Source organism: Doryrhamphus excisus, chromosome 4 (assembly GCF_030265055.1).
Source record: "Doryrhamphus excisus isolate RoL2022-K1 chromosome 4, RoL_Dexc_1.0, whole genome shotgun sequence".
NCBI lineage: Eukaryota > Metazoa > Chordata > Actinopteri > Syngnathiformes > Syngnathidae > Doryrhamphus > Doryrhamphus excisus.
Window position 1 is genome coordinate 16,421,492 of NC_080469.1, and position 23,879 is coordinate 16,445,370.

General features: G+C 43.0%; 2 protein-coding genes across 14 annotated transcripts in view; one reads left to right on the forward strand and one right to left on the reverse strand.

The window, feature by feature from the left end:
* sh2b3 (SH2B adaptor protein 3) overlaps positions 1-5,735 on the forward strand; it is a 44,489-nt gene extending 38,754 nt beyond the window's left edge. The window contains exons 3-8 of one of the 2 annotated variants that reach the window (XM_058072068.1): positions 497-598; positions 678-766; positions 2,337-2,488; positions 3,946-4,160; positions 4,234-4,411; positions 4,490-5,735. In XM_058072068.1, coding sequence (XP_057928051.1) covers positions 497-598; positions 678-766; positions 2,337-2,488; positions 3,946-4,160; positions 4,234-4,411; positions 4,490-4,806 — 1,053 coding nt within the window. In that variant the 3' untranslated portion in view covers positions 4,807-5,735. Of the gene's footprint in view, positions 1-496; positions 599-677; positions 767-2,336; positions 2,489-3,945; positions 4,161-4,233 lie in introns of both variants that reach the window. The other variant, XM_058072067.1, reaches the window with a different exon arrangement.
* On the reverse strand, positions 4,693-23,117 carry atxn2 (ataxin 2). Of its 12 annotated transcripts, none has more exons than XM_058072054.1 (26): positions 22,436-23,117; positions 20,322-20,352; positions 20,137-20,196; positions 19,766-19,837; positions 18,943-19,093; positions 17,264-17,278; positions 15,170-15,324; positions 14,975-15,066; positions 14,655-14,843; positions 14,417-14,589; positions 13,001-13,249; positions 11,994-12,179; positions 11,759-11,920; positions 11,577-11,678; positions 11,424-11,494; positions 10,403-10,728; positions 10,266-10,329; positions 9,975-10,124; positions 9,774-9,791; positions 9,281-9,353; positions 8,959-9,152; positions 8,538-8,664; positions 8,264-8,455; positions 7,971-8,179; positions 7,473-7,650; positions 4,697-7,403 (listed from the first exon to the last, which is right to left on the reverse strand). In XM_058072054.1, the coding sequence occupies exons 1-26, from the start codon at positions 22,528-22,530 to the stop codon at positions 7,375-7,377; spliced, it is 3,363 nt and encodes a 1,120-aa protein (XP_057928037.1). In that variant the 5' UTR covers positions 22,531-23,117; the 3' UTR covers positions 4,697-7,374. The 12 variants fall into 12 exon arrangements, with proteins under 12 accessions (XP_057928047.1, XP_057928037.1, XP_057928040.1 ...); XM_058072060.1 differs by having other exon boundaries at positions 4,699-7,403; positions 15,170-15,294; positions 22,436-23,116; XM_058072056.1 differs by having other exon boundaries at positions 4,700-7,403; positions 7,971-8,176; positions 22,436-23,116.
* Between the last annotated feature and the right edge of the window lie 762 nt (positions 23,118-23,879).

Consider the following 23,879-nt stretch of genomic DNA (forward strand, 5'->3'; position numbering starts at 1 on the left):
AGTAAAAGCAGTGATTTATGACTGTTTTTTTTTTTTGTATGAGAAAACTAAGGGGGTGTTTTATTTTATGAAAGTAACGGGAAGTGCGTTGCTCACTTTGGCGAGCTTAAATTTTGCTGAAGTCGTTCGAACGAAATTGTAAACGGTTAGTATTTGGACAAATAAATGGCACACTCGGGATCTAAACGGCCACTTTCTCGCCTGATTAAAAAAAATCTCAATAAAGTGATGTATTTAATGTGCTTAGAGCTAAATCAGCTTCAGACTGTCGATTTCGGCTCGGGTCGGAGCGCAATGCATTGTAGGTTATAATGTAGTACGCTGTAGTGTAAACACTTTGCATACTGTCTGATGGATTATGGATTGGGTATGCAGTATGGAGTGTGGATAGTATGGGCATGGAAGTATGTAGTAGTTAGTATGCGTTTTCGAACACAATCCATGTCTTCCATCCTGTCTCATTTCATTGGCTAATGTTCTTGAGTGTGTCTTTCAGGCCTCCATCCCCAAACTGACGACTCACTGCTCCGATATCCAAGAAGTCCGTCGCTGCAACCGGCTGGAGATGCCTGACAACTTAAACACGTTTGTTTTAAAGGTGTGTGTTGGTTCATATGGTCTATTATGCGGGGCATTTGGAAAAAAAAACAAAAAAACATCTTTGTCCCTTTTGAAAGGTTAACCGAGGCAGTTTGATATTTGAGACGGACAACGACCAGCAGGTCAGCTCCTGGACCACGGAGATAAAGGAATGCATCAGCAACAGGTGGGAAACACTCCGTCGGAACCACCGTGCCGTGTTTACCATGACTCTTTAGCTGTATTGTACTTTCAAGTGGGCTCATCCAGATAGTAGACCGCCATGCAGTGTGTAGCAAGAGGAAGTGTGGGGGAGGTCTGAGTGCTCAGGAGAATATGGCAGCTTTTCTCATTTTCCCAGATGTCCACCACACACACACACACACACACACACACACACACTCAAAAGGTCAAAGTTCATCCTTGAATTCTGACTAATGTCAGTTCACACCCGGAGTAGAGACGTTTCACTTTTACCGATCAGGTGCCATGAGTTCCAAAGAACATAACTATATTCAAACTAGCATTAGGAATGGTCCACTACGACACATTTAATGCACCAGCAGCTAACAAACAACAACAACTAACTGTTGTTTTTATGTGATTAATGGAGTTATGATTGAACAATTAGGTTGGGAAAAAAGTTACAATATTATGAGAATAAAGTCAAAATGTTACGGGAATAAAGTCATAATATTGTGAAAAGCAAATGTTTGAAGATTATTAAAGAAGAAAGTTTAAATATAATATTTATAATAATTAAAATATTATAATATGTGGGCGGCACGGGGTTCGAGTGGTTAGCGTGCAGACCTCACAGCTAGGAGACCAGGGTTCAATTCCACCCTCGGCCATCTCTGTATGGATGCCTCCCCGTGCATGTGTGGATTTTCTCCGGGTACTCCTGTTTTCGTCCCACATTCCAAAAACATGCTAGGTTAATTGGAGACTCCAAATTGTCCATAGGTATGAATGTGAGTGTGAATATAGACAAACAACAGACAAACGGGCGAGAGGTGTACCCCGCCTCTCGCTCGAAGACAGCTGGGATAGGCTCCAGCACCCCCGCGACCCTTGTGAGGTAGAAAATGAATGAATGAAAATACTATAATATGTAAAAAATCAAGAAAAAACTATATAATGCAATATCAGCAGTCATTGCATGTGAATGCTCAAAAGATCAAGAGTAAGAAATGCTTTTTCAAAATTTTGAATGAACACATGAGCCCTTCGGAAGCTGAAGCTGGACTGAATTGCTGTGGAAATACACTAAAACCTAGAATGAAAGGAGGAGTAAACTGGTACAAAATGATTCAGCAATGGAAAATTTGAAGTGACTTTTCACCAGCGGAGGGCGCCATTTAAACTGACCATTCATTTTGAATGGGACATTTTTTATAAAGAAAAAATGAAATGACACTAAATGTGGAAATATTGTGAAAGGTCCGAATAGTAGCACACTTGTCCACAATGAGTTGAACATTTTGATGTTGGATTTGTTTGAATTAGTTAAGAAATGGAGAAGTAGTTAGAAGTAGCGGACAAAAAAAATGAGACATTCTGTATTTACACAATAACAGCAAAAATGAGTGACGTTGATACTTGTAACAGGCGTTTTTACAAAGTATATCATTTAGTGTGTGATGGCGCCCCTAGATGGTGCCCATGTAGCATCACTGGTACTGGTAGCACAGTTTTGAGAATCCACACTGTAAACAACATTCCTGTGTGTGTGTGTGTGTGTGTGTGTCCTTCAGGTCAGGCAGTGTGGACCTGGAGCTCCTCCCCTCGCCGGCTGACAGCTCCATTTCGACCAATCACAGGGCAAGCTCGGAACTGGGAAGTCAGAGCGAGTGGCGGCCTGGCTCTTCCCACCTGGTCCACCAGACACGTCCCGTAACAATTAGCTGTGTGTAGCCTTTTGCTATGCTTATACTGTATATTTCCATATGAGTTGATTCTAAGAATGCTTGTATATTTGCTTAGCATGGATCATGTGACCTACACGTACTTGGCTTGTGGCAAATGTGGAGATATTAGAAATAGTATATAATAATAATAATAGCAAAGGGAGCCACAGTTTGAGCATCTATGCATAACAAGGACCCTTATTTGATGTACTGTTCAACTTGTACATCAATGATATCTCCAAAGTCACGAAAGACGTAAAGCTGGTATTATTTGCGGATGATACCACTGCTTTTTGTTCTGGAGGGAGTACAGACGAAATCATTAGAAAGGTCAGAGAAGAAATGCTCACACTAAAAAGATGCTTTGATGGTAATAGATTGTCCTTGAACTTAAGTAAAACTAAAATCATGCTGTTTGGTAACAGCAGAAACAGACACACACCAGCAAATACAAATACAAATAGACGGTGTAGACATTGAAAAGGTGAACAAAAATAAATTTCTGGGGATCACAATAGATGAAATATGAGCTGGAAACCTCATATTACAAATATACAACATAGGGTGGCCAGAAATATCTCAGTATTGAACAAAGCAAAACCTGTTCTCAATCAGAAATCACTCCACACTCTTTATTGCTCTCTGGTTCTACCATATCTTACTTATTGTGTGGAAATATGGGCTAATAACTATAAAAGCAATCTTCACTCGCTAAATGTACTGCAAAAAAGGTCAGTAAGGATAATTCATAATGCCACCTACAGAGAACATACTGACTCCTTATTTCTAAAATCACAAATACTTAAACTTGCTGATATAGTTAATCTTCAAGCAGCTAAAATAATGCATAAGACTAAAAATAAAATGTCATCCAATATTTCTCTACAAGAGAGGAGAAATATGATCTAAACTAAATTTGAAACACTTATATGCTAGGACTACGTTAAAAAGCCATAGCATTTCTGTATGTGGGATCAAACTATGGAATGGATTGAGTAAGGAACTCAAACAATGCACAACGATGAGCCAATTCAAGAAACAATACAAGCAGTTGATGTTTGCTAAATACAAGGATGAAGAGTCTTGAACCAGTCATGATGTGCTATATATATCACTATATGGACAGTTACTATGGTACCCATTATGTCATTGGATGGTCATATCACCTCGTACTTCAGTACGTGAAATTTTTTTTTTAATAAATACAACTAAAAAAAAAGCAAAATTAATCAAGTAAAAAAAAAACGTAACTATATTAGGAAAGCAGGAAGTGAACAAATGTAACAGTTACTGATTGTAAAAGTACCAGATGGAGGGGTAGGATTTAATAAGCTTTGCTTCTTCCTACTTCTTTTGGACATGTGGAACTGTGAACTGATTATGGGATGCATTCAATTGTAATCTGATGCATGTTCAAATGAAATAAAACCATTACCAAAAATCCTTATCTCCTCAGGCCCGGTCACCTTCACTCTGCCGGAGCCAGTCATCCATAAGACGGATCACTTCCTGTTCTCCTACCCGTGGTTCCACGGACCCATCTCCCGGGTCAAGGCGGCCCACCTGGTTCAGAGCTCGGGCGCCGAGGCACACGGCGTCTTCCTGGTGCGTCAGAGCGAGACACGACGAGGCGACTACGTCCTCACCTTTAACTACCAAGGAAAAGCCAAGGTGCACTCTGAGCCTCGGAAGAGCGTCTTTTCAGATGATTGAGCGATTCTTGACTTCCTCTTTGTGTATGCAGCACCTGCGCCTGTCCCTGACGGACGGCGGCCATTGCAGGGTGCAGCACCTGCGCTTCCCCTCCGTTATTGAGATGCTCAGCCACTTCCAGCTCTCCCCCATCCCGCTCGATTGCGGAGCCGCCGGCGCCGTCACGCTGTCCAGCTTTGTGGTGGCAGGCTCCAGTCCCCCATCACAATGTAAGGACCCCACCCTTAGCATATATTCTAATAGTGCTGATAATAATAATAATTTATATTCTGTTGTCCGTCTGTCAGGTCACCGCTGGAACTCCGAGCCCAGCTTGGCTCACTGCAGCCTGTCTCACAGCCATTCGCCATGTTCTTCTACTTCCTCCACCTGTGGCACCAGCGCTCCCAGTTCCGGCCCCCAGCCGTCTCTTCGCGCCGGCAACCCGCCCCTGCCCCCGCTGGCCACCGCCCCCCTACATCGCAGCGAGTCGATGGGTAGGCGGCCGCTGCTTCGCCACAGCAATCCGCACCCTCCCGTCATCCCCCAGCGGGACTCGGACTATGAGCTGGAGCCGGAGCGCGGCCGCAAGCGAGCCATAGACAACCAGTACATGTTGCTCTGACCTCTTGTGGAGCCGAGGCGTTATTGCATGAGGCGCTATGTATGATGCCGAGGGGCTGGCACAAGCGTCCACAGTGAATGTATGTCCCATTATTTCTTTTTTTTTCTTTTTTTCTGGAGGGGAGGGGGACAGTTTGGGCAAGCAAAACTATTTTTATAGATTTTATAATAGCGCTACAAGCTAGCACCTCCCAACCAGCAGGGGGTAGCGAAAGAGCAGGAGTGTCCACCACCAGTAATACAATGAAATGCTAGCTTAGCACGAGTCACAGGTGAGTGCAGCACTTATTTATGATCCACACCGAGGTGGACCGCTTTTTTATTTTATTTTATGCTAGCTTTCTGGGTCGCTCTTTTAAGAACTAATAATGCATTTATTCTTGGCACAAGTCTCATGTAAACAACTAAGCACTCTTTTTTTAGAGCGTACAGACACTCTTATTCTTTTTTTTCCACATATTTTATTTTGGATGTGCCTTCAGTGCACTTTGGAAAACAATGTACCAAGTAGGGATGGGCATAATAAACACAAAAAGGGGGCGTACTGAAGTACGGCGGTGTTTAGTCAATCTCTTATATTTCCTTTTCTTTAAGTCTTCCAATGGCCATAAATATAAAAGTGAAAAATGTCTTGTTAGCATAACTTATTTTCTCGCCGTTTAACTGTTTGCTCTACTTCCGCCTTCTTCAGTCAACTTGCTTTCCGATTGGCTATTGGTAGTCCATGTGACAGTCATGGACTGTTTACAGGATTCTTGATCGTTAATATCGAATTAAACATGAAGTGGAATGCCCATCCATATCAATCAGTGTGATTCATTGGTGACCCTAAATTCTTTAAGATTCATAAGTTTTTAAAAAGTTTCCGCCCTGTGTGTACCTCATGCTGCGTTCAAGTACCAAAAGCTCGTATAGTTAAAAAAAAAAGAACTTTGGCTTCGTGACTTTGTTTCAGGCAGTAAGCTTGCAAAGGAAGCCCTCACAAAAACACACTTTTGAAAAGTTAATATATAATAGACACCAAGCCAAACGCTAATATTTCACTGCTAGCATTAATTGTTTCATTAACTAATAGCAACAAAATGAGGGCCATTCCTACACTATGTTCAATAGAGACGCTTTGCTGTGCTGCAAAAACGAAATAACTTCAACCAAAGCTAGTGAGCAACCTTTAATGGAAAAATGTGCCTTTTTCTTAATCAATAAAATATAAAGAAGCTTTATGTTGCCAGCAAGAAGGGGTAAGTCTGTGCTTTAAACACTAACATCCGATTTACTTTTTACCATCGCATTAGTCTCAAACGTAGTCTCATTTTTATTCTGCGACAACTATTCCGATAAAAGTGACACACCAGCTGATGTATTCCAGCAACTGTAACATGTCGACCAATCAGGAGTTGCCTCGTTGCAGCTAAGAACCGATAAACCAAAAAAATGTCAGGGTGCAGAAAAGTGTGTCGTGCAATAATCATTTCTAAAAGGCCATACTATATTTCTAATTAAATATGAGCTTTTGTGGGTTACATGTTCTTTTGTGGCTTTTTTGTTTTTTTTACAACAGTTCCTTTGAGGGTTTGTTTTTAGATTTGCATCAAATGCTCAAGCAGTGCCACAGGTTTTCTATCCCTGCAAGATAGCCACAATATCCTGTGTAAAATGCAAAGCTTTACATTGTCATTAATAGTTCATTTTGCTTAAGCTACATTTTTTGACCCCCTTCAGTCATTTTCGCCTTTATTTGAAAAATGTCCTAATGATGACTAACGTGTTCTCAATACTGTTTGTGTTTTTACCTCAGCACTGTAAAGCTCCACCCGACGACCACCACAGAGCTTCTAAAAACATTGTCTTTGCAATCCCTTTCATTCAGCCCTCTAAATTATATATCAACTGTATATTTGACTTCTTTTTGTAAAATAAACCTAACCAGACTAAAGCCTCAGTCATTTATTTGATGTTTTTTTTTTTCGTTTGTTTAAAAAATAAATAACAGCAGCTGGTTCAGTTTTTAAAACTTTTTTTATTTTGTAATTTTTTTGGCTCATTTTTTAAAATTATTTATATTATCTACAAAGTAAAAGTTTTAACTTAAAAGTTACATTAGGGTCAGGTGAGAAGTGGGTTCCGATCACCGTCATATTTATTTTTTCCATAAATAACGCTCCTCATGTCCTCTTGACTTTTTTTTTTTTTTAGTTTGGTTAGAAACTTGTCTTGTAGCAGCAGCAGCCATAACACAGTAAGATTAATACTGTCTATTTACCAGGTGCAGACAAAGTTCCAGTTGAATTCTTGTTCTTTTTCGGATTAAAGATTAGTTATCTCACTTTGTGATCGGCCTCTTGTGGCAAAAACACATCACTGCATCAGCAACCTGTTAACATTCTCTTATTGCCTTGTAGGGGGGGTGGGGGGGGGGTAGGAGGGAGGTAAGCTGATGTGAAACATGAGGATGATGAGCTAAGAGAGGTGGAGAAGGAGGGCGGGGGTTGAGGGAGGAGGAGGGCTCCTTGTCTCTTCATGAATGGAAGGTTCCACTTGAGGAATTCAGCTCACCAGCGCCCTCTATCTACAGCTGCTGCTGGTGATGAGGCTGCACTGCAAGTTGAATGAAAAAGTCAATGAAATGAGGACGCATACGCAAAGAGAAAAGAAGAAGCGTGCTACCTTGTGGATGTGCCAGGTAGGAGAAATGTGTGGTGGAAGAAACGGGGATGTGGTTGAGGGCCGTCTGAGCCATGGGGGCCTGGGGACCTCCCGGCGGGCCCTGGGTGGCCATCAGCATCATTGGGGGGTGGGTGGGTCCCGGGTGGTGAGATGGCACCATACCAGACTGCATGTGAGCCTGGCAGTGACAACACAGAGGAGGCGAGAGATGAACAGAAGGATGAAACGGAAACGTCGTAAGGACGATGAAACATTTGGCAGCTACAAGAAAAGACTGAGTGGCTGGAAATGTGTCACCGCTTGTAAAAAATATGCCAATATGTTAGGGAAAATATTCCAGAAATGACGTTTTAAGTTTTCGTTTTAGGAGAAACAAGTTGTGGTATCATAATTCAAATCTAAAAAAGTTCTGCAAAAAATTAAATTGTATTATTCCATGAAAAAAAATAAATAGCAAAGATGCTAGGTTGGTTAAAAAAGGGTCAGTAGGGGGCGTACCTGCTGCACGTGAGCCATGTGGTTGGGGTTGTAGCCGTGCTGCACCTGCTGGGGGTGGATGTAGACCGTTTGCTGGGCAGAGGGGAAGGACGCCTGTGGGGACTGGGGGTTGGGGCCCGGGGTCATGGAGGGGGGTGTGGGAGCCAAAGCCGAGTACATCTGCTGCTGAGGCTGGTTGGCCAGGTGGAGGGCCTGGGCGGCGGCTGCTGCTGTGGCACAGAAGATATGTTTACACGGAAGCTAAAAGACACACCCCCTGTGCCAACGCCACCTTTGAAGCCAAATGTACGCACCTGCTGCCGCCTGAGGGTGCTGTGGGTGCTGGACCGGGCTGGCGGCCGGGTGGCTGGGGGGTCCTCCATGCTGAGGGGGCCCCCCTTGCTGACCTTGGCCTGTGGGTGTGGCAGAGGGCTGAGGGTGCTGGGGGTGGGGGTGCAAGGTGGCACTGGGGTGGGGATACTGCTGGGGCATGGGACCAGGAGACACTGGCGGAGGCAAAGAGAGGACGCATGAGACGGCGCCTCATCAAGACGGGACAGCTAAGGAGAGGTAGGGGGCGGGACTTACCATACATGGTGTGTGTCTGCTCTGGGTACTGTGTGGTTGAGGAGGACACCAGGCTGGGCTGGCCGTGTGTGTGCGGCGCCATCATGCGGGCGCTGCCTTGCATTACAGGACTGAATACATGCTGCGCCTAGAAGAAACACAACACATAATTTCATCTCATTGTGTGTGTGTGTGTGTGTGTGTGTGTGAGACAACATATAATGGTATTCAGCCCAATTACAAAGCCATACAGTACGAAGCCATTCCATTACAAAGCCCCAACGGAACAATAATACCCAATTCATGACTGTATAATTCAGTATATTACGGAGCAATACGACTTCCAATGCGATACAATGCCCTTGAATTAAAATCACATTAAAAAACATTTTTTTTAAAATACTAATGATTGACAGTGTCCAACACCAAGCCTTCAAATGACCTGTGACTGGTAATGTGGCATCTGCTGGACCAGCGGCTGACTGGGGAACTGCTGCGGGCTGCAGGTGAAGTACTGGGCAGAGTAGGCGGGGCTCTGTGTGATGATTGGCGGCCCCGCTGCCGTGGCAGGGTGCATGATGGTGGGCGTGCCCGGCGGGTGATGCTGGTCTGACCTCTGCTGGCTCATGTTGGGCACTGACCATGAGGAAAAGATAAAAGATGATGAACATTTAAACTACATGCAACTTTTTTTAAAAATGAGTTTGATGTTGGTTTTTTTTTTTTATGGTGTGCTGTGAGAAGAGAAAGGACATAGTTCTCACCTTTACCTGGTCTGTATGGTTTGGACTGGTTGACAGGCATATGAGGCATCTGCACCTGGTACATGGCTGGAGACTGCAATGGGAGGAATAAAACCATAGGAGGAATTATTAGACTGAGTGAGGTGACGTTTCTTACACCACTAAAGTCTGGTGGACGTCTACACTGACTACAAAGGACACAAGCATGTCACGACTGTGGGCTCCGTCTCTTACCTCCACTCATGCATTGTACATTTCAACTCTTAAAACAAACCATCCTGTCAATAATAAACCCCATGCACTTCTATTGACTGCAGCAAGAAATGAACGCCTAGCAGCTTGAAAACAAAAGTTAAGAAGAGGAGGAGGAATTGCAATAAGAAGTTGGCAAACCAACATCTGAATGCGTTAAAAATTGACAAGCAAGCAAACATCTGAAGAGCTGATTGGGCTTTAACAAAAATGTAAATAAAAGGATATAAAAAAAATTGAAATTTAAAAAAAATTCACAAACCTTCCATATTATGCTTTTCTAATGGAGCGAGAGAGAGAGCGATAGAAAGAGAAAGAGGAGGAGGGATGGGGGGAAGAAAAGGGAAAATGTGTGTCTTTACAAGTGTCTGATGTTGGATCACCAAGTTGTTCTTAAAGCAACACAAACATGACAATCCAGAGTTGTCACACGGGTCCGCTGGGGAAGAGGCGGGTGTCTCACCTGCACGCCGGGACTAACTGGTGTGAGTGGATACATTTGGGGGAAGCACACCGTCTGACCGTAGACGGTGGGGGGCTGCTGGACCACAATGGAGGGGCTGGGTTGGCCCTGGGGCCGGGGCGGTGTCGGGGTATTGGCCGGTTTAGGCTGCTGGGAGCAAGATGCACGTTACTTACATTTCCTCAACCCGTGGCTTCTGCTGTTAAACGCCACAGAAGTATTTACCGTGGTTGTTGCCCCTAGCAACAGTCTTACCCTAACAGTCATTACAATGGTTGGCTGCACCCTCACCTGTGTGTTAAACCTTGGCTTGAACTCGTTAGCGTTGGGGTTTAAGGTGGACTTTCTCACTTGACTAGAAGAAAACAACAGGATGTTATTATTAGCATGATGTCACTTCATCGACCGACTCATACAGCTATACTCACTCTTGCACCGCCTCCTTCTTGTCCTCCTTCTCTTCATGCTTGGGCCCGCCAAAAGTGGACGTGGCTGTTGTCTGAACCCCCTGCGACGTCACATCCAGGCCCGCCCTCTTCTGGTCCGGCCCGGAAGGAGACGGGGACAGGGCGGCGGGGCTGCCGGGCTTACTCGTGCTGATGCCGCCGGCAGACGGGGCCGAGACACCGTGGTCTTCAGGGCCCACTGCAGAGGCTTTGTCCAAGGGGGCATCGGTAGGCTTGTCTGTGGGATCTCTTGAAGGTTTGGTGATCATGTGGTCGAAGGCAGGGTCTGGGTTGGAACTAGATTGCAACTGAAGAACGAAGGACATGCTGGGAGTTAGGTCGTGTTCACAAATACTTCAGTCAGTACGCTTCCATAAGTATACTGTGTACTATGTACTCATGTGCAAATTTTAACATAGCAGCGCCATGTCACTGCACACTTCCTGGAAATGAAGTGCAATATTTAAAGGCTTTCTCTTATTCTCTCATTTTTTAATTGTGAATTGCAACCACTCAAGTTAGTCCCGCCCCTTTCACTGCATAGCCAAGATGACGACTACCAAAGATGGCCAGTGTCCATCATGGTACACTCACTATTTTGGGCGTTTTTAGTGCAACAGCCTCAATATTTTGCCATGTGCATGCACGTCTGATTTCCTCGTCTCCTGCCTTCAATAAGGGAGTTCATTCTGTGCGTTTGTTCCATAGAACAACAGCATGAACAGAGTGAGCTCATTTGTCACAGTCTCTTTGTCTCAGTGGGTGGAGGCGGGGCTGGTTGCATACACGGCGTGCTAAAGAGTGTCGCCTTGTGAGGAGCAATGCAAGGCAACGTAACAGAAACGAAGTTAGTGGATTGCAAAATATTGTCATAATTTTTTTCATTGTACTTCTTAACAGTAATGTTAAAATCTCGTCTCGTTCTTGCAGACGACACCTCGTGTATCTCGTCTGGTGACACAGTAAGTACGGAAGTGTGCAAACTTAAAACAAAGATACTCACCCTAAAATCTTCACTAAATTTCTTTAAATTGTCTATTTGTTTTCTGTGGTCAGGGGCCAAGGAGGGGGGACCTGTGAGGGAAGGAAAACTCATTTAGGGTTTTGACCAAAAGTGGTGTCTGGTGCTTTAATGATGGTCAGGACTTTGAACTACCTTTGCACACGGGTCTGTTGACACTGGATGAACTGTCCTTCATGTTGTCTTTGTTGGCTTTAGGGGACGTCTGCCTCGTCTCCTGGACGCGACACTCTTTTACTGCACATAGATGACACCATTAACCCTTACAGCAAGATGAAGCAGGGTGAGAGCTCGTGGCTAAACTTTAAAAGCCTTACCATCAGAGGCGACCATATTGGGGCTGGGGCTTCCGGCAGTCGGGGAAGAAGCGGACGTCGGCGTGGCAAAAGTGTCCATGGGAGCTGTTCCTGTCTGAGGGGATGTGGAGGAAGGGGAGGCTCCGCCCATGCTGTTCTGACGAGGGGAGCGCGGTCTGTGAGCTGAAGAAGAAAAATGTTATAATCCCAGCACCTTGACATGTAAGGTACGCCTCATAAGATGGGTTCCGCCTACCTCCACTAACTACAGAAGACCAGGTTCCTCCTGATGAGTTCCCTCTGTTGGACGGCGTCACTGGGAGATCTCCGGGGGAATTGTGGGAAATCAGATCCACTACCGGTGGCATTCCTGTGGTCCGGCTGGTCGGCACTCTGTGGGCACGGGGCATCCTCTGGGATTTTGGAGACATCCTTGGTGGACCTAGAAGAAGGAAGACAAAAGAAAAAGATATTTGAGGGTGCCGTTGACTTGCGTCAAGTTAAGGTCACACCGGGAGTGTTTAGAGTGCGTGCTGGGCATGCCCGTTAGTACCAGAGAAGTGATCAAACCAAACACACCAAACGTTTCAAACCGCAGCCAGGTGAAGAGTGAAGAGAACGAGAGAGATAGGAGGGGGACAAGGCAAGGTGGTGCTGGATAGATTCACCAACTATCAGAGTTTGTGCAGGTAAATAGAACTTGACCACCCAGTGAACATTTTGCTCCCAAAATAGAGGGGGTGAGGGGTGTCAAACCAGTCACACTAGCAAATCTCTATTCCATGAATGACATGGAACATGCTCAAGTGGTCATGGACACAATCTTTTATTTGCAACTTTAGGAAATATCAATTTATTTACATATTTTGCCAGAAATTCAACCTCATTTGCTGCATCAAATCCCAGGTATAGGGAAAGATACATCAATGCATTTTTACTCACATTAACACAAAACCTCTATCTTTTAGAGGAGATATCAAGTTTAAAATAAAGCTTTTATTAAGTGCTGAAAAAGAGTTATCATTATGCTAGAAACGTTGATTGTAAGATACCTTCCTTATTATCAAGTCAGTCTGCATCAGCAACTTCACCTAAGACTATTGCTCCACACTAGACCTGGGCAAATGTAGTTTTGAAAGTAGCTGTGTGTTTTACGTTTAGGACGTGTTAAAGCCGGGAGCATGGTCACTCTGTGGTTAAGATCAATCCATCCACCTTCAACTCATGCCTTTGCCCAGGTCTACGCCACACTGATGTGGGTACCTTCTGAAGACATGCGTTTGGGCAGAGTGGAGGCCGGCGATGACGGCCCGTGGTGGGGAAAGGGAGACGAGGAAGAGGGATGGGAGGGATGGGATGAATGAGAGAGAGGCCTGGAAGGTCGAGAGGGGGGTCTGGAGGGTGGCCTGGTGGGCGTGGCCGCCCGAGGAGGCAGGGAGGAAGGGCCGGGCTGGTAACGAGGGAGGGGGCGGGAGGAAGGAGATGGACAGGGTGAGGGCCAATGGGATGAACCTAAAAAAGGGAAGGACAAATAATCAAGAATGACACAGCAGACGATGACCAATTCAAAACGAAAAAAAAAGAGGCGTACAGCAAGGACAGGTGTGTGCAACTGATTAACATGAGACACGACGGCAAGGCTTTTAAAATTATTTCGCAAACAAAGACAGTCAAAGAGGAACACTAATTACAAATGCATGCAACTAAAATGCAATTCAGTTCAATACAATTAAAACTCAGTCTGTCAAAGGATGCTTAATGCTTAATCAGAGAAATCCCTTTTCAAATTAATCATGATTAATCATCACCATTTGCAATATTGTCTGAAATATGCCCATTTTCATAGTACTCGATTATCCGAAGGCTAACAATCTGGCATGATTATATATACAGTATATATAAATATATACATACATATATACACACACATACTCCACAAGCCTCTTAAAATACAGCAGAACATTTGTATCACACTGTAACCGCGGTACTATGAGCAATGAGGGCTTGCCTTCAAAGACACCACAACAGTCACAGTGCGGGCTAAATAAGATGACTCGCGTTCATGGTTTTCGCTCGCCGCTGGCATACACGTACTGGGTGCACAAACCCAATAGCAATCAGAAGCGGCCGATAATTTGTAGTCATTGTGTGGTTATGATAGGCTATACATTCAATAATGGCGAACATTTGTAGCTAAACTTTGTCAAATCGCTATTATCAGCTGACAACCAACATAACTAATACATGTTAGTGTTTGTTACGTGGGGCGTGGCTTGCAAAAGCCAAGCAGGAAGACCAGCCCCCCTATGTAGTACCTAACCAAAGCAGACGGCACCTTGAAACCATTGCCTGCACAGTTCATAGAGGTTCTATGAACACGCCAGTTTGAGCCTGGAGCAAACTATATAGCATTACTTTACATTATGTTACATAATGTTGTTTTTAAATTACAACAACTTGGAAGTCAATCAGGGTCACGGAAAACGTTTGGATGGCCTATTTTGTATTGTATTACGGTAAATATAACAGTGATGGAGAAAAACAGTAAAATAAATTGACAAAATGCACACAATTGAATATCAATTGAGAAAAGTTCAGATGGATGTCTGTGATGAGCTTTCCTCCGGTATAAAAGTTGAGACTAAAGTATAACAGGCATGTGTGATGCACCACTCATACCTCCATTCACCACCCTCTGGTCAGCCCCTGTGCTCTGGTTATAGTCATGCAGTCCTGCACGCGGAGTTGAAGGTCCGGCTGAGTTCGGAGTCAGGCGTGGCGAATTTTGCCGTCCGGGCCCCCATGACATGGCCTCCCTGTTTCTCTGCCCTGGGTGAATGTACTTGTTCTCCCTGGAAGCAGACATTGATCAATACATGACTCCACCAAGAGCACTGCCTTAGTAGAGCCGTCTCACCTGCTCAGTGTGTGCATCTCTCTTTCCCCTCGTACCACCGCGGTAAACTTCTCCTCCTCGGAGCGCTCGTCGTTCTCCAGGGCCACGCGGGCCTTGTACGTGGAGCTGGCTTCTATCTCCTCAGCCAGCTGGGCAGCTCGAGCTTCTCTCTTCAGGAACTCCTCAGAGTTGTCCCGCTCTAGTGGGACCCTGTAAGTAAGGTGTGAGGAAACAGATGATGATGAAATACTGAAAACATTTGCAATTCATTTCTTAATGAACATTGCATACTTGTTGCTGACAAAATGAATCCACAAAAGGAACAGCACACTGTTGCTTACGTATATGTGGACAGGCTGCTGTCATAGGTAGATAAGACACCGTACTTCTCTTCGTTGTACTTGAACATGTCATTGGGGTCCCACCCGTTTGACTGAAAACAAAAAAAAAAGACAGGAAGTTGCTTTTTTTCTTGTCTATGTATTCAAAAGCCCAAATGCCAGTGGTTGTTGTGGCTTTGTGTCATGTTTTCGCACCACATCAGTATCCAGAGACTCGAGGCTGTCAGAGTTGTGGGTCTCTCCACCATCCCAGGGCTCCAGATCTTTCTCTTTGTGCTCGCCATTGATCCTGCCGCTCACCGCGGAGTCTGTGAAGTTATCTGAGACACGCAAGGATACACCTTTATGCTCTGCAGACACACAGACACATACCAACAGAAAGCAGAGAAGCTGCATTCTTACTGCTTAAGCACCAAAGCGTACATGCCTTCAGGATTTCTGCCACAAGATCTTTTAGTGGTTTTTCAACACACGCATTAACCACACACCAAAATATAATTCCTTTTAAATAAATAGCTGATTCCCGTGCTGGTGAAAGTCGAAGAACAGTATGAAATATCACTTACTGACAAACATGTTGATGAGCAAAGTCTTGTTCTCATATTTTAATCCTACTTACAAACTATGAAAATATCAATGGACAACATAAAGCACATCAGCCATAACAAAAAGTTAGAAGAACTACAAATGCACCAGTCTGTGATAACATTGCCAGGAGTCAAGTTAGCAGAGATGGCGGAGAGGCTTTATGACTGCTATCTGTCATAGAACTTGGGGTTGCACGTATAAGGTGAGGGGGTGGTGAGGCAAAGCAAGCATGCGTTTAGAATGCAGTCAATCGGCACATCAAAAATACCTGGATTTTCATCCAATCATCTGAAAGCATTTTCTCATTTCTTGCGTGAATCGTTTGTGTTGCTTACAAGCTGTTGCTTTCAATGGAAAGGAGATATTTACTGTACCGTGTGGGCCTGTCCTCGACTATAGACTTCACTGTATGTCCACTTACAGTGTGTTGATCTGGGTGGTACACTTTCTTGAACAAAGCAATGCAAAGAAAGCCTGGGCCCAGGGAAAATTACACAAATTTTCAACCAGTTACACGATTAATAATAATGCCCTAAATCTAGACTTGAAGCATATTGAACTTTTACATCGCATGTTTGTTAAAAAGATATCAATAAATGAAGTGGAAGCTGGCTTATTTTCCACTGAAAGCAACATTACACAAGATCTGGTGGGAAAAATATATCAACTCAGTGGAACCTCTAATGTCAACCGCCTCAGAGATCATACATTTTGCAATTAGACCCAAATAGGATAGGGCTGGGCATGGCTTGGATTTCAACAATTCCAGTTACGCTTCCTTGTTTTGAATCTGGTTCTTAAAGATTCTCGATTCCGATTTTTGAAAGGCAGGGTCATTAAAGTTTACATAGTTTAAATGAGGGCTCTAACCAGAGTTCTTTTTGGATTAAATGTCTGAACATTACCATGAATTGTTTAATAATATTAACTTAATCAACTGTCCTATGAGTTTTTTATACAGTATATAAGGCTAACTTTTTATCTTCTTCATTGGTGTTTGCGGCTATTTTTTCCAGTCGGAGAAGTGGGCATAGAAACAAGGAATCAAAATAAAAACATTTTAATGATCCCGGGAGAATCGCAATGTGAGTCCCGGTTCCCATCGATGCTCGAGACTCAATGCCCAACCCTAGTCGAGCATACATCGGAATACACCATTTACTCTCTGAACAAGCAATGGCTGTGTTGCTAGAACAGCCCCATGACCCATAAACTCAAATGCCACTTGGTCAATGTCTTAATAATAATACACAATATCATTTTAAACGGGGGCAGCTTCAAAAAGGGACGTTAAGAGCAGGATAATATATGCCATATGAAACATGAAGGGGACTTAGCACAGTAGATCCGGCGTCACCACAAGACACTATTTCTTATGTCTTAAACCGCGTTTTATTATTTTAACATTTTACTAACAGTTGTATGACAGTTAAGAATGTAAAAATGTTTCTATAATTTTTCTATACAGTTTCATGACCCAGGAACAATTTATTCCTAGTCCCATTATTTTTGATCCGAAAAGTCCATGGACCTTAGTTGTTCCACTGTTTTGATTTTTAATTTTGTAAAAACCCCCAGACAGCATCACCATACAGGGCATGAAAAGCAGTAGCAGCACTAGCAATTGCAACAGGTTTGATTTTCGAGTAGAAATGGGTTACAGGACAAAGGTGGGAGTATACAACAGACATAATTTATTACCTGTGTCAGAGGAAACTAGACCATGGGAGAGCAGAGACAGACAGATGACAAGAGTCAGAAGATGGACTGACAGAATGACCAGAGGCCTTATCTATAAACCTTGCGTATGGACAAAACGGGGACGAAAAGTTGCATCCGCCGTTTTCCACGGCAAGTATGTGATCTAGAAAAATACAACCTGACGTAAGCATGTGTGCACTGGTTCTTTTGTAACTAGCAGACGCACCTTTTGGAGACATGGCAGAAATGCGCCGCACATTTTAAGTGGTGATTTGAAGTCATATGTTAGAAACAAACATGCAATGGATGCTAATAACGATTTATCCATCGCTGTGTGACAACATTCTATTGTTGACTTCAAAACATTCCTGGAAAGTGTTATTTTACATGAAACTGACAGATATCAGTAGTCATTTATTGTAAATACCATTACGCACGAGTGTATCGTATCCGGATGAAAAGACACATGAAAATCATGACGCAGCGCTTGAATATTTCAGAATTCTCATCATTATAACATTATGTGTTAGATTAATGTAAATTATAACAAACATTAAGTTGTCAATTAAATAATTCTATAGGGTTTAGATTTGCAAGACTATGATGTCTTCAGTGCGCCATTTCTCGCTTTTCTTTGGACAATTTATCAAAAAAATAAAACGATTTCTTGTTGCACATGCCTTTATTTGTGTGGATAGTGTCAGTGCCATCCTCTTTCTTTTTCACGTGAGTATCTACCTAATATTTTGAGGGCTTTAATGTCATCATTAAGTGGATTAAAGCAATTAGTTTTGCTCCATTCACACCCGTGACAGCGGACTTGCTGTTACTCAGTATTTTCATACTTTATTTATCATGCCACTTTTGTGTCTGGATGGAGGCTCCTTTAAATATGGACGCCACATTCACGAGTCACTTTGCGTTGACATTCTATGGTGAAGTGGAGGCGTGGAAAGGGCGTGACTTAAGGGCGGAGTTGTGTACGCACACTTCTCCTCAAGGTGGAATCTATAAACCACAAATTGTGTGAATGTGTGTCTATGCCACATTTTATAGTTCTGAATATGTCTGTCCACACGCACATTCTGAGTTTCTGGCGTACGCAGACTTTTAGTCAGATTACGACGCACATTTTTATAGACAAGGCCTTAGAGTGGTGAACAACTGACTTACTACCCAAAATCATATTATAAACAGTGTGGCTTTGTGTTTCATGTTTGAATTTTGTGGTCATCACTAATAATAAGCACTGCACTATCATTTGTTCCCCTCCCCACTCAACACCATTACACTTGTTCATTTCCACACAACAAAACCCTGGCACACAGTCAATAGTTCTCAAAAGGAGGCTTGGATGGGTCAGGGTGAATTTGCCATAGTCAGTCGGTCTTTATTGAGTGCCCTTGCTGCACCAGGGCATCCTTAGGACCAATCAATACATTACATTAGTCTTCAGTAAGTGGCCTCTCAAAGCAGACACACGACAAAGTCCCTGCTTGGTAGTTAATACAGGCAGAGAAAAATCAATATGTCGTGTGTATGCGCTGATTCACACAGCCGTGTGTTTATTTGTGAGCCTGTGTGAATTCATAGTGACAAAGTCACCTTTTCTCACTGTGACTCCGGCATGGGTTTTATCAAGATTTATGCACAAGAATAAAAAGAAAAAAATGACATACCTTTTCTGGCAAAGTTAAGGTCGACATCTTTGAAGGACACCACAACGACATCCGATGCCTTAAAGACGATGCTTTCTACTATGTCCTCCTTCCTGGGGCCCACACTCGGCTCTGGGCTCCTCCTGTGGGCTGCGTCCAACACCAGGTCACACTAAGGGAAAAAAAAAAGTTGTGATGGAAAATAAATCCAAGTGGGGAAAAACACAAAAGTCCAAACTAAAATGCCAGAAGGTTGAATTTTGCGGGAGGGGTAAAAATCCCATGAGTCAAAATGATAAAAAAGAAATTCCTCTACCCACACCCACATTTGCAGTCTTCTTCCTTCCTTATTTCAGTCTACAATGTTTCATGCAAATTTTGTGAAAAAAATGCTCCCATTTCACACAGACAATCTGTTAAATTGCCGAATCAAAGCCCTAACAGAAGATCTGGCTTTGCCAACTAGCAAGAAGTTGAGCTACATCCATGCAGCTCCTCTGGGCAGCATTATTCTGTTGAGTGCAAAATGGCCACAAAAAGCCCCAGTAGCTATTCTAACCTCCTCTGTAAAACAGTACTTTAAAAAGTAAAGAACGGATTAATTGATCGCTAACTTTTAAATTGTTGCCCAAAGTCCAGCCCAATTTGAAACTTGTTTGAGTTTAGATTTAATTGGGTGAAACATAAACACTGCTCACAGGGACTGACTGAGTATAAAAGGGAAGATGAAGGACCTTGTATCTCTCATCCATAAAAGGACAGACTAAAAGGGTGGACTTTGTCGGTCCCACTTCAGTGGTCCGCCTTCCCACCAGAGAATTTCATTTCATGATTGCCATCTTACCTCTGGACCGTAAGTCTTGAACACTCCTTCGTAGATCGCTCCGTTTTTCACCTTCAGTTCACACCTGGTGCCCTGTAATCATCCACCATTCGTTAATGTGAGATGTCAGTGGAAATGTGAATGCGCTGAAGACGAGTTTAGAAGTAATCTGCTGTGACACACAGTGATGACTAATCAATGTTTTTGTTGAAGCAAGAAGCCGTTGGAGCGAATCCCACAAGCTATGTTTTATTGTTGTGGACATTTTTACTACGTTGTTTAAAGCAAGCATAAGGCCATCTTGCAATGCTGCTTTTACTATTGTGGCACAGTATTCTAACTAGAAGTGTATTTGAAAGCATCATGACAAAGATCAGCAAGACTAAACATACCACAACTGATGTCAAGACGTGGACCATCCTCATGTTTGCATAAACTCCATTGAAAATAACCTGAATATGGAAAAAAAAAACACAATGGCATTGAATGGCCTTTCTCTCATTTCTCTCCAGGGTCAACGCCTTGCAACACAGATTTAAAAGTGTGTTGTGTTCTTTTACTCAAACAGGTTACTTACCGCAGCAGGACCCTTAGCACTGTGTCTTCCCCTGTAAAAGAAGAAAATACCACTGACGACACATGCTCTCTTGTATTTTACAAGTGATCAAAGTGTTTCCATTAATAGGAATGACAGAAATCTCAGGCCACTTTCATTATAGATCACTAACCGAGATTATCCTTAGCAGCAGGGACCACACACACAAAAACACAGCATGTTGTACTCAAATGAAACAGAATCCAGGAAGACTTGTTGGTAGTAAGACAAAACTGTTTTGAAAATGCCAAAGATTAGAGTGGTTTATTATTCAAACCATACACATTGTTCTTTCAGCATGTCCCAACACCTTATTCAGGAAGTACGTCCTTGAATGCATGTTTTTCTAGTAAAATTAACCATGTCCTCTTGTATGTCCTTACTCTTAAATCCTTAACGTGTGTACACCAAGCTATTCTTTGTCTCTTATGCATCTTATTTTTTTCGAGTATGTCCTAAAATTCACCTAATTCAGGTATCATGTCCTTAAATGCATGACCGTATTCTTTTAGTACTTACTTCACCTTATTCATACAATATGTCCTCAAATAGACCATGTTCTTCAGGTATGTCCTAAAATGCACCTTATTCATTCCAGCAGGTGCCTAGAATGGATCATGGCTTCTCGAATTTCCCCTAAAATGCACCAAATCCCTTAAGTACTATTTTGAAAAATGTAACGTGTTATTCAAGGGTCTCCTGGAATGCACTTGGTTCTCCTACTGCAACTGCAAGAAAGTTATTTTGTCCAGTATGTACTCCAATACAACATGTTCTGGAACGGATCAGATTCCTCTAGCAGTCCTTAAAGGCATCTTATTTTGTTTAACATGTCCTGGAATGCACCTTATTCATTTCAGCATGCATAAAACGCCTTGTCCAGAAAATTCACAAGCTATAATACACCTTATTATTCTGGAATACAATGCAACATATTTTGTCTACATGCCCTAAAACGCACCTTTTTCCTGCAAGCATGTCCTACAGCACACAATATTAGTATAGCAGGTAATAGAATGCACCATATTTTGTCTGGCATGTCCTAAAATGCACCTTCTTTTTCTGACACGTCCCAGAATGCACCTTATTCATTCCAGCATGTCCTCGAATGCACCTTTTTGTTCAGCACATTCAGCCCACATTCGCCTTCATTATAATCAATGCCTATTTCCTACAATTAATCGCTTTGCACTGAAAGATGACGTCAATCTCCACTATATTCTAGTCGTAAAAGTCCCCACTGAAACGTAGCTTGCATAAATGTGCTCATTTCGACGGATGCGTGTTTAATGTAAGAAAAAAATGACGGCCTCAGTGGAAAGCTACGCAATGAGAAAATAGGGCGTACTGTGCCGGTGACCAGTGAATGATAAGAAGCAGCCTTGCACACGTCCAAGTTACAGCAGCTATTTCACTGATAGCCTGCGATCAACTTGATCCTCCGGAACATGTGCTTAAAAGTCATACTTCAAGGGCATTATTTCACATGAGCGGCAATGTCAAGGTTGACAGTTAATTTAACTCCCTTTTCCTATCCAAACCCCCTTTCTCCACGCATAGACACACACACACACACACACGCCCGCCCTACCACCTCGTTCGATTATTTACACGAAACCCGTGTCTCGTTGCATTGTGTGGATGCTACTGAAACACAATTCAAGAACATGCAAGTGATGCGTTCAGGTGACAAATGCAATGATTAGAGGCCATTCAATTACGAGCTGTCAAACGGCTAATTAACGCTAGCTCGCCGGACTCTACGTCAACGGCTGCCCTCTGTACAAGCTTAAAGGAGTATTCGGCCAAAACGTGGCATTAACACACAAATAAAAGCGATATTGTGATATGAATGTGCATGAGGCGGCTATAGGTTGCAACATTTCAGGGACAAACAGTCAGGCCGCGCTAGCATGGGGGACCAAGGCGTCGCAAGGCCCATTTAACGTTGGCAAAACCGCCTTCACAGGTTTGGAGTACAAAATGGGCATGTCATCTCTCAAAAGCACCACCGTGAGTGCCCACTGTGTCCATACTCCGGAAGCCTACCGGGGTGGGTCACGACGTTAATTAATTTATATTTTAATTGCACAAACCTGCCCAGATTCTGTCGTCCCCCGCCGCTTCCTCCAGCGCCAGCGGCGTTACCACCGCCGGGCTTGCTGCGATTTCCACCGGCCTTCATTGACATGTCGATCCCATAAAAGACGGCGTGTTAAAATGACCAGCTCGACACCGCAATTCTCTCTTGGACGAGGACGATTGTGGTGTGTGTGTGGTTGTGTGACAGTTGGCCGCTGCCGTTAGCAAGTCCGAGGCTAGCAGGCTAATGTCAACGTGCCTCTCGAGGGAAAATGCTATGCTAACAAGCTAGCTGGCTTGCTAGCCCAATTAGCAACCAGTACAATTCGTATTAAAACTGAAAAAAACTCTACTTAAAAAAGACAACACGTACAAATGACTCTCTTAAAATAAATACGTGCGTTGAACCTCTTGCCAACGTGTTGTGTAATCTAAACAAAATTAATTTCTAATCACAAAACGTGGTTCAGTGCTGTCTAGGGCTTTTTCCGTTGCTAACATCTACAAGACCAAAACAGTCTGAAAGGGGACAAAAAAACAGCGGAGGGATATTTGACATGCGTAACGACACATAGAAGCCTTGCGGTCGTTAACGAGAACACACAACCATACAAACAAATCATTATAGACAGGTTTGTAAATAAGCAAAACAAATATAATGACAGTATATTATTTTAACACAAAAGCTCTACATAATGGAACTATTTTCAGGAAGTGCACGGTGGCTGTGCTGTGGCATCCACGTGAGCCGGCTAGCGCGCAGCATACCCATGCGCATCAGTATGCATATACTATACTGCAATCAAATATTATCAATCCATTTATATTTATGTATCATTATCTATATATGCATATGTTTTGCAAGTGTCACGTGTTAAACATGTTCAAAACAAACCTTACCATCATGCAAATACAGAGTATGATGATTATACTGTGGACAAAAGATGACAGAAACCGTCATTTAAATTGTGATTATTTCTGATGCGTTGATATTCTGCATCCACCATAATCTACCGTTGCATTCAACAATTAAGGGGACATACACAATAGGAGGTAAAACATATCACCTGATCAATATCATTGATCTTTAATATCCGAAGTTAACATTGTCATTTATGTTTTTTGCAAGTTCATAAACTTGCAGCAGCTTGTAATAAACACACAAAACATTCAAATAGTTCAAGCCACTAATATTATTATTGGTCACTCTCGTTAAAATTCTATTTTAAATCCATTGGAAGATTTGGCAAGGGAATGTATTTCTGTGTGCCGTATGTAATAATCCATATTTGATACTAACCATCAATTATACAAATTACTTACCACAAAAAATGCTTTTTACAAAACTAAACTACATCATTTAACATATGCTTGCTGAATTATGTCTCCCTCTTGTGGACAATAGAAACTATAGCAGAAATAATGTAAATCATTTATCTATTTACAGTTCCTTCAAAT